The sequence below is a fragment of the Ananas comosus genome, linkage group 19 (assembly GCF_001540865.1).
Source record: "Ananas comosus cultivar F153 linkage group 19, ASM154086v1, whole genome shotgun sequence".
Classification (NCBI taxonomy): domain Eukaryota; kingdom Viridiplantae; phylum Streptophyta; class Magnoliopsida; order Poales; family Bromeliaceae; genus Ananas; species Ananas comosus.
This window is the reverse complement of record NC_033639.1, coordinates 8166615-8176486: the sequence shown is the minus strand read 5'-3', so window position 1 is coordinate 8176486 and position 9872 is coordinate 8166615. Positions and strand designations below refer to the sequence as shown.

The window sequence follows — 9872 nt, the reverse complement described above, 5'->3', positions numbered from 1 at the left end:
AAATATATTTTTAGTTAAATTATAGAAAATTTTTCTGTAAATATTTTTTTTTTTTACTAGTCCTCTCAAATTTTTAAAAATCTACATTTACCTCTTTTAAATTTCTGAAATATTCTCAGGGGGTATAGCATTAATAGAGAGGGCAAAATGATCAAAATACCTTAAAACATAATTTTTTTAATATTTTTTATAAATTATAAAAAATAGACGGAATAATGATAGAACCCTGACGGAGGAGGGATTAAATGCAACAACTTGAAATGTTAAGGGGTAAAATATAGATTTTTGAAAGTTAAGAAGGAAAAGTGAAAATACCGGTATTATAAGAAATTTTCTATAATTTAGTATTTTTTCAATTTATTTGTTGGTCAATTTGCCCTTTTGGTCCTCAAACTTTAATGTCCATGAACCTTATCTTAAAATTTTAATTTATTATAATTTCTGACTCAAATTTTTTTAAATTATTATAATTATATCCCACACTCGAATTTAATTGATTAAATACTGATACGTTGGATATGAATGACTACCACGTTGGATATCAAGGCCAAAAGCAAACGATTTGACTACTTTTGTGGCCCTGGACTTATTTTAGAAAAATCTTTGGGCTTAGACATGGCATTTGCTTGATATTGGATGATTTGCAGAAACTAGGGCTTGTGAATTGACCTAAACTTTCACATCGTTGTGCGAGGCGCTTACTCGTAATACTATATCGTCGATACATTACTATTTAATCAACTAAATTTGACTGAAGAAATTCATTACAATAATTTAATTCAATCTAAAAATTATAATACATTAGAGTTTGTTGACTAAAAAGTATCATATGTCGACTTAAAGTGACCAGCATCTTGTTTTATTGCGGGAGATCAAGTTGGATCGAGTCACGTTTGAAATGGCAGGATATCGGTTTGGGCCGAGTCGTGTTCGAAATTGCGAGAGACTGGCTGGATCAAATTACAATCGAGTCATGTTTGAAATATTATTATATTTTATCAATCTCTTTCTTGTATTTTAAATTTATTTTTATTTTTCTATCTTGTATAATTTTTTTCTCATAAATATCCTTCAATTATTTTTTTCTTGCCTATATATATATATTACTGGTAACAAATATATTATTTTAGGTAAAATTTAACAACTTTATTAGAAGACACTGGCTAAATAGTGAAAAGAATGTAAAGTAAATCTTCATGATGGATTCAATGAAAAGTTTTATCAAGTTATTTTCAACTTTTTATATTTTGTAATTTTCTTGTTCAAACGAGTTGAATATATGCACAGCTACTTTCAATTAATATTTTTTAACATCTTTTATATAAAATAATTGGTTTATGCTTTACCATGTAGGGATTGAAAAAATGGATAGTTGAGTGGTACATTTGTAAAAAAAAAAAAAAAAAAGTGTAGAAAGTGAAAAAAAGAAAATAAAAACTTGCAAATTTTTTGGATTAAAAATAAAGATAAAACCATAGAGTAGTTGAGTGCAACTTTTTAAATACATAATGACAAAATAAAATTCAACCTAATAAAAATAATGATATTAATATGAGTAAGTCTAATTAAGGGTCTCTTCGGTATCAGAGATTATCTAACACTAGTAAATAAAAAAGAGTTGGAAAAAAAATATAATCTAAAAAATGTGATTTACGCGACGTAATATTCTTTACATAAAAAATCACAATATTTAATTGAATTAGGCTGGAATGCTATGAATAGCACCAAGCTGTTGGTGCTATTAGATTTCCGATCTTTGGATGAAAAAATATACGATTAGAATGATATAGGCCTTATAGGGTTGAGCAAGTTGTTGGTTGAATAGTATAATCTAACGGGTGAAAATAATCAAAGGTTTAAATCTAACGACGGAAAATTCGGTAGCACTAAGTGCTTGGTGCTATCGATAGTATCCCGGTCGGACTCTATTTAATTTTATATTATATAATTTGTAGTTTCAAACAAAGCTGATCAGTGATCACCTCTCTTGTACTTGTAAGTTGTAATTAGTCCAAAACAGTACTAGTTAATGCACCAAACACCATCTACTCCAAAAAAAAGGAGAACTACTTCTCAACAACTTGTAGATCTTTTTTAAGCCTTTTTTTCAAAAAAATAAAAAAATTAAGAGGAGGAGAAAAAAGGATTATTTCCTACTTATATTTAATAGGGAATTAGAAATCAGATGGTGGTCATGCTGTTGTTTTCATTATAACAAGCATTATCATATATCTACGGCGTTCATACTAGGTCGGGCTTTCAGATAGTTTATCTGATGTGTCATTAAGATTATTTCTGAAATATTTTCTATATATTAAACCACTTCAGTAGATAACATGGTATCAGAGTCAGTCATAAATCTCCTCTGTTCAAGAGAGTTTAGTTAGACTCAATTCTCACGTTAGCAATAGTGCTGAGACTACTAATACTACTACTGAGTTATTTTCTATGAGATTGAGTAGATGGATAATATTAGATATTATGACAATAAAAGACAACATTAAAATGCTATAGAATATTTGGTTTGACCCTTCTGCTAAAAATTTCTTTTTCTTTGGGCAACACAATCTGATTTTACTATCAGTTTATAGAACAAAGTCGATGGTAATAGTATTTTNTTAACAGGTTTATTTTTAAAATAAAATTTTAAAGGGAGACTATTGCACTAAAAACTTCAAAATAGTGAGTAATTATATATAGAAAATAGATATATTAGTGGGGATAGTTATACCAGCTTATTTCAGATACCCGAAAACTATTATTCTTGAGTAAAAAATTAACGTTTGGGTATAAAAGGGGATAAGAGGTTATTCCACCCCTTATCCCCAATCCAAAGAATAGCAGGAGGAGGAGAAAGAAAGAAAGAAACGATGCTTGCCATTTGTTTTGTACCTCGGTACCTCACAAAAGTTTTTTTTTTGGGTGGGAAAAGCAGTTAGGGTGAATATTACATGTGTTAATATATATTTCTAGATTTGTTTTTTATTAAATTGATTTTTTCGGGTAACGAAGCATCAAATTAGGAGGTTCTTAGTTAGAGTTCGATCATATTCCCAGTATTATTAATTTTCTCCTATTAATTCAAGTTCATGTTTTGAACATCATATCAAGATATCTCAAGTCCAAACGTAAGGAAGAGTGTTGAATATAAATATTAAAATTATTATTCTCTGACAATTTAAGTTTTTAAAGATAAGTGGTTATTTCGTATAAGAAGAGATCTGTAATTCGAGTTCCGTCAAACCTATGGTATAATTGATTTTCTTCTATTTAACTCAAATATATGACATATATAAATCCATTTAAAAGTCGCGAGCTATTAAAAAATCTCGAGCCTAAATACGAGAAAGAGTGTTAAAATAGAAATATCCTTCTATTTGATTCAAATACACGTCACGACTCTATTAAAAAATCTCAAGCCCAAACGAAAGAGAAGTGTTAAATATAAAAATATAAAATCACCATCCCCGGCCAACTTAAGCTTATAAAGAAAGACGACTATTTCATATAATTTAACACTGTGGACACGTAGTGTTGGCAAATAATGTATTAATTAAACAATCCTATTATGAGAAAATCATATTCTCTTAGCAACTTCTAACAGTATTAATGGAAGCAGCTCCAATTTGGTGTTTTTTGATTTTGAAGCTCTTGGTTTCATTTTAGCTTTTTTTATTGGCCTATAGTGAAAGAATGCTCAGATTATGGAATATATGACACATTCTTTATTATTTTTAGCATTGAGATCTCAAAATTCAACCTCAAACATAAACAATAAGAGTCTATTTAGTATTCAGAGATAAAATAAAATTTGGGTGAGAGTGTATAGAGATAGGCTTCTCCATTTTCGGTAGAACTACAGAAAATATATCGTAAAATAAAATTTGGGTGAAAATGTATAGAGATAGGCTTCTCCGTTTTTCGGTAGAACTACAGAAAATATATCGTAATCGATTCATTGCGGTATGTGCAACATAATATTACATACGAAAATTTTCGGTAGAACTACAAAAAATATATCGTAATCGACTTATTACGGTATGTGCAACATAATATTACATACGGAAACAACTAAAATATTTTTTTCTCATGCTTTTTCACAGTGTATGATGCAATCTTTGGAGCATACAAACTAGGTTTTGATGAAAGAAGAGCAATACCATCTCCATTGGTGTGTTGGATAAGATGAGGTTTATTTCAATCACCTAATAAACTTTCAATCACCTAATAACTAGGTTGTGATAAGAAGAGGTTTATTTCAATCACCTAATAAATTTTCCACTTGCTTCTCACTAAAGAGAGGTTAGAAAGCTTAAGATGATCTTAATTTCTTACCTAAATACACACTATGATGTTCCTTCTTTTTCTTTTTTTTTTTAAGAATAATTCTACGAAATCAAAAGCGACGCGGAACCAAGAGGTTCCATACATTAGCTATGTTGATAGCTAAAGATCTTCCAAAAGTATACTCTAATAGCAAATTTAGATTAAGTTTAAGAAAACACACTTGTTTTAATATACTAACTGGATAATGTTGCACATTAGAAATTTTCTCAAGTGATTTCATATAAGAACAGTAAGTTTCACCGACAAAATGATTCATCGTATTAATTTCAGAAATAAAATGAAGGTAATTAGATGCTATAACCGCATAATTTTGATCCCTAATTTCAACAGAAACTGCTTCTTATTTCAAGAGTTCAACCAAACACTCCAATCCATTTCAGATTATAAAGTCAAGATGCCCGAAAAACTCTGAAACTATACAATAAATTACTCATCAAGAACAAAATTGCAGAGTCACTGATTTTTACAACAGCACCCGGAAGCGAAGATCCATAAACTAAAACACCAGAATTTAGTTAAACACTCTGAACCATGAAAAATTTCGCACCACTTGTCGACAACTTTAATCGAGTCACTATCGTGCCAACTTGTATAGTGCTCGGTGATTATAAGGCTTTCGGGTTCAAAGGCGATGAGTCGACGACCCTAAGTGTCCCCCCAAGCTCAGTGGGCACCAGAGGAATGAGAGAATGAAGGACATCGGTTATTAATGGCCGATAACTCGGTTCCGGTTGCACGCACAACACAGCTACAGCTGCAACCTAAAAGAATTTTTAAAAGAAAACCACACATTTTCGATCAGGTAAGTCCGGAAAAAGTTTATAGGCAAAATGTGGGGACAACTCTCCAACTGAAAATCATGTGCACATCCCTCATTTAATGCGTTGTTTGATTTGAAAAAAAGCAAAACAAAGTTAATGGTTTCTGTATCTGGTTTGAGAGAAATTGACGGAGCTTCGCGGTTCAAATGTTAGAACAAAGAAATGAGACTAGAGTTTCGCGATTTATACCTGGTATAAGTGTTTCAGATCCATTTTGTTTCTGATCACGGGGTCGACAATGTTAGGAAGCTTTGATCTGTCGGTAAGCTGAGGCATGGCCTACACACATAAACGAATTCGCGAAACAATCCATCAAAAGGAGTTCAATTAGAAACACAGTTCCCAAAAAAAGAAGAAAAAAGCATACCCATGTTACAATAGATTGCGGCAAAGACGGTTCCGTCTTTTCCACTGGTTTTCTTCCCACCAGTAGCTCGAGAAGAACTACTCCGAAAGCATAAACATCGCTCTTCTCAGTTAATTTACCTGAAAATTTAAACCAGTCGCAAATTACCCAATTTGATATACTTCACATGTTATCATAATTTACAGCGCAGAAAAAGGAAAAGAAATGGACATGATATACCGTCTAATAGATACTCGGGAGCGACATAACCGACCGTGCCCGAAAGTTTAACATTTTCTTTGCTTGGACCGACAGCATTCACCGCAAGCCCGAAATCTGAAATCTGCATCATGGACAGCATTTGATTACTCTTCGAATTGATTTAGCCGAAATAAAATTGAAAGAGTTTGAGATAGATTCGGGACGAATCGAATTTACCCTAGCATTATAGTCGGCGTCTAGAAGTATGTTAGAGGATTTTAGGTCTCTATGAATCACAGGTGGATTGCAGTGCTCATGAAGATATTCTAGTCCTCTACTCAAAAATTAAACCCCCCAAAAAAAAAGCTAGTTAGTAGAAACAAAGTAATCATTTAACACCAAATTCGAAAACGAAACCAATTCCTGATGCGAACCTCGCGGTATCGAGTGCGATTTTCATGCGGAGGTGCCAACTTAAATGCGATCCACGAGACGCCCCTACGGAGATTAGTTATGCTCTTTTACAATCTTTAAATCACTCCAGAAAAAGGTACCAAAAGCCCAGTGATTAAACTACGCGAAGAATGATACCGTGCAGTTGTGATTCCAAAGATCCATTTTGCATGAATTCGTAGACGAGCAGCCGCTTTCCTTCGTGAACGCAATAGCCCAAAAGGGAAACTACGTTCGGGTGCCGAATTCTTCCGAGTAAGTCCACTTCATTCTACAAGAGAGAATTACAAATGAAGATGTGAAAGTGCAGATCAAATCATGTTAATGGATTGAGCAGCAACTTATTAATCTACGAATTTCACCTCAAATTCTCTCACACACTCCTGCCCACCATGATCCAACTTCTTTACGGCCGCGAGAAGTCCCCCATCAAATGAAGCTTTGTACACACACCCGAATCCCCCTTCACCCAACACATTGCTCTCGGAGAAGTTATTCGTCGCCGACTCCAACGTCGAGTACTCAACCATTGCCAAAAATCCTTTCTTGCTCGTCTTTAATGAATTCAACTTGTTCAAGATTGGTCCTAAAGCTAATCCCATAGTAGAATCTGCGGCATTTTAAATCGGCAAAATGAACTAAATCCCTACACCCAATTTGCGGAAACAATTGAGGTTAATTGGGAATATATGTGATGAAATAAACCTGAGCTTTGGATGTCTTTGGAATCAGCTGTTTGAGTAGTTCTCCTCCACAAGATCCAGGCGCAAAACGCGGATATAATTATCATAAAAATGGCAATAGAAGATAGAACTGTTGCCACCATTAGTTCTTTGTGGTAATGGTGGTGTTTTTCCACAATGATCTGCATCACTACACTCAGAAAACAAAAAAAAATGAAAATTTTGGTTTCTTAAGCTAAATTACAGTTATGGTTTTCCTTAAATTTCTGTTAAAATCAAATCTTGGGTCAAAAAAAATGAAGCAATTGTAAAGATTAAAAGGGCAAACCTTCGAATACAATCACAAAAGTAAGCAGGACAAAAAAAAGAGGAAAAAAAGGTACAATTTTTTCCACCAAATTTCAATCTTTATACGAAAAGTGCCCTCCAAATCTTAAATTAAGCACCCCAAAGTCAAATCCAAGATGAAGTTATGATGGGAATCTGAGTAACTTCTTACCTGTAGAAGGTGGTGTTGCAGGTGAGGGAGATGCAGGGATGGGTAGGCTTTGAGAGGAGGGGAGAATGAGAGTGGGTAGAGGTGATGGGAAGGGAGAATGGAGTGGAGAGGACATGGGAGGTAGTTCTCTTGCATTGGTGGGAGCTTGTAGGAAGAAGAAGAAGAAGAAGAAGAAGAAGAAGAAGACCCAAATCACAAGAGATAGGAAGGGAGATGATGATGATGATGATGTTGGATTCATGGTCTCACTCTCCTGTCCCTGATAAAGTTCAAAGAGAAGCTTAAGCAAATCTCTCTCTCTCTCTCTCTTATGAAGTGGGGAGGGAGTAAAAATAGTGAATGATGAGCATGGGAACAAGCACACAATTTGAATCTGGGTTGGTTGATGCCTTTTGATTTGAAATTCTCTCTCTCTCTTTCTCTCTCTCTCTCTCTCTCTCTCTCTCTCTTAATTACTCTCTCTCCCTATCTCTTGTGTAGTGGGGGCAGAGGGGGGCTACTCTTTTTGAATTGGATGTATGTACCTTTTGAGGCTTTGGTTTTTTGGGCTCAAAAAAAAAAAGGAAATGAGAAAAAAAACAGGGGGGGTGGGGAAGGGACAAGGACAGTTGCAGGGACTACAAGGAAAGCACTTTCAAACTTTGTGGGGGCAGATGAAGATGAAGATGCAGATGAGGGGGAAGACTGCACAGTCAGGTGGCAGCTGCCAATAAAGATTGCCAGGAGACAAGAAAATTAGTGGGGCAGAAGGACAAAATAGAGAGAGAGAGAGAGAGAGAGAGAGAGAGAGAGAGAGAGAGAGTATACAAAAATTCAAAAGAAAATAAGAGTATGAACCAACTATGGGGTTCTTAGCAAACTGCACTATCAAATATCTTCACTAAATAGAAGAGTTTATATGCATTCTATAAGAAAGTTTAATCGACCTGCAAGCGTTGTTAAAAAAAGAAAGGTAAGAATGATTTGTTGTGGATTTTTTTTTTTTTGAGAGAGAGATAGGTAGCACGCTACCCGCTTCGTTTATTTCATTTAGAAATAAACTTAGCTGGAAATATGAATCAACTAGAATTCGAATTTGAGATCTCGGATACCAATCATCAAGCCCTTTGCCACTTGTTGTGGAAAAAGTTTGAGTCTCTAAAATGTTAAGAGTGTGTGTATAAACTAATTATACACTTTTACTTAGTGTTTAATATATGAATAATGTATAAAAATAGTATTTTTAGAAATATATAATGGTATTATTTTTGGCTGAAAAAATCAATATATGAAGACCTCATCTCTATGGACCACTTTATTCTTTATTTTAATAGTTTAACCAATGTGGACATTTTGTGGGTTGGCAAGCTAGTTTGGTACAGTAATAAAAAGGAAAATAATGTTGCATTCACATTCCAAAAAAGAGTGTATACCATACATCTTTTCAATATATGTGGCACTTAGACGTAGATTCTTATGTGAAATTCCAGCCAAGATGTAGTTTCTATCTTTTTTTTTTACTTTTTAAAAAGAAGTTATGGAGGCCATTATGTTTTGATGTTCTTTTCTAAGAATTGAATTTTGGGGTTCAAATATTGTAAATAATAAATTTCATGAACTAGTTTCAAAATGCCTAGATGTCGAGGAATGTTACACAATGTAAAACAATCGGTTCCTCTAAAAGCTTAAACTATTATAGGATAGTATTTTTAATATTATATTTAGTACTTTCTCTTATGTATCATGTTAAATTATATTTTAATACTTATATTCAATGGAGAGTCTCAAAGCTTTTTCTTGAAATTTTCTTGGGAGCTTGGAGCTTATTCTCGTTAATGCATGGGTTGGCAATGACCAATGAGTAAGCTTCGTGCATTTGATGGTATCATTCAAAAAAAATAGGGTTAATTGAATACAGGTCCCCGCGAATATAGTGAATTACAAATATATTCCTGTAAAGTTCAACTTTCATAAGCTATCCTTGCAAAAGTCCTAACGTTTTCAGATAGTCCCTCTGGTTTGTTACCGTTAGAGAACCGTTAGAAAACTGTTTATATTTTCAATTTTGCCATCACAAATATGTTCTTTCAAAAATTATAACAGTATAATATAAGATGGATAAAAATGTCAAAAATTAATCCGGGTAAAGTATTTAACCTATGGTTAACTAAATTTTTCTAACCGATTCTAACGGTAGAGATATATCTGAAAATATTAGAACTTTTATAATAATAATTTATGAAAGTTGAACTTTATAGAAATATATCTGCAATTCACTATATTTGAAAGGATCTATATGTAATTGACCCCCAAAAAAAAAAGATCTAACTAGGAGTGAGCATATGTGAATGGTGTATAAATGGTGAGGAATTTTTTGGGGGGATTTCATATTTGTTTAGCTATAAAAAGATATTGAGATTTAAAAAGAAAAATAATATTGATAAAACAACTTTTGATACATGCATATCAGATTGATCGACTTTACTCAAAATTAGATTTGTAAATCCAATTTGACACAATGGTAAGTCGATGGATATTGACTN

The 9872-nt window shown here is 33.1% G+C and overlaps 1 protein-coding gene across 1 annotated transcript; it reads right to left on the bottom strand.

Annotated features, from left to right (window-relative positions):
* Nucleotides 4669-7816, bottom strand: LOC109724608 (probable receptor-like protein kinase At1g80640). The gene is made up of 10 exons (XM_020253486.1): nucleotides 7351-7816; nucleotides 6874-7041; nucleotides 6531-6778; nucleotides 6307-6439; nucleotides 6150-6213; nucleotides 5953-6049; nucleotides 5755-5857; nucleotides 5536-5654; nucleotides 5358-5447; nucleotides 4669-5108 (listed from the first exon to the last, which is right to left on the bottom strand). Exons 1-10 carry the CDS (start codon nucleotides 7589-7591, stop codon nucleotides 4953-4955), a joined length of 1419 nt encoding a protein of 472 aa, XP_020109075.1. The 5' UTR covers nucleotides 7592-7816; the 3' UTR covers nucleotides 4669-4952.

Excerpts from the sequence above, each read along its gene's own strand:
- LOC109724608 (XM_020253486.1), bottom strand. The coding sequence starts at position 7,591 with ATGAATCCAACATCATCATCATCATCATCTCCCTTCCTATCTCTTGTG. Across the intron at positions 6,214-6,306 it reads TTTGGAATCACAACTGCACG|GGGCGTCTCGTGGATCGCAT; the intron begins GTATCATTCTTC and ends TAATCTCCGTAG. Across the intron at positions 6,050-6,149 it reads ATCGCACTCGATACCGCGAG|AGGACTAGAATATCTTCATG; the intron begins GTTCGCATCAGG and ends ATTTTTGAGTAG.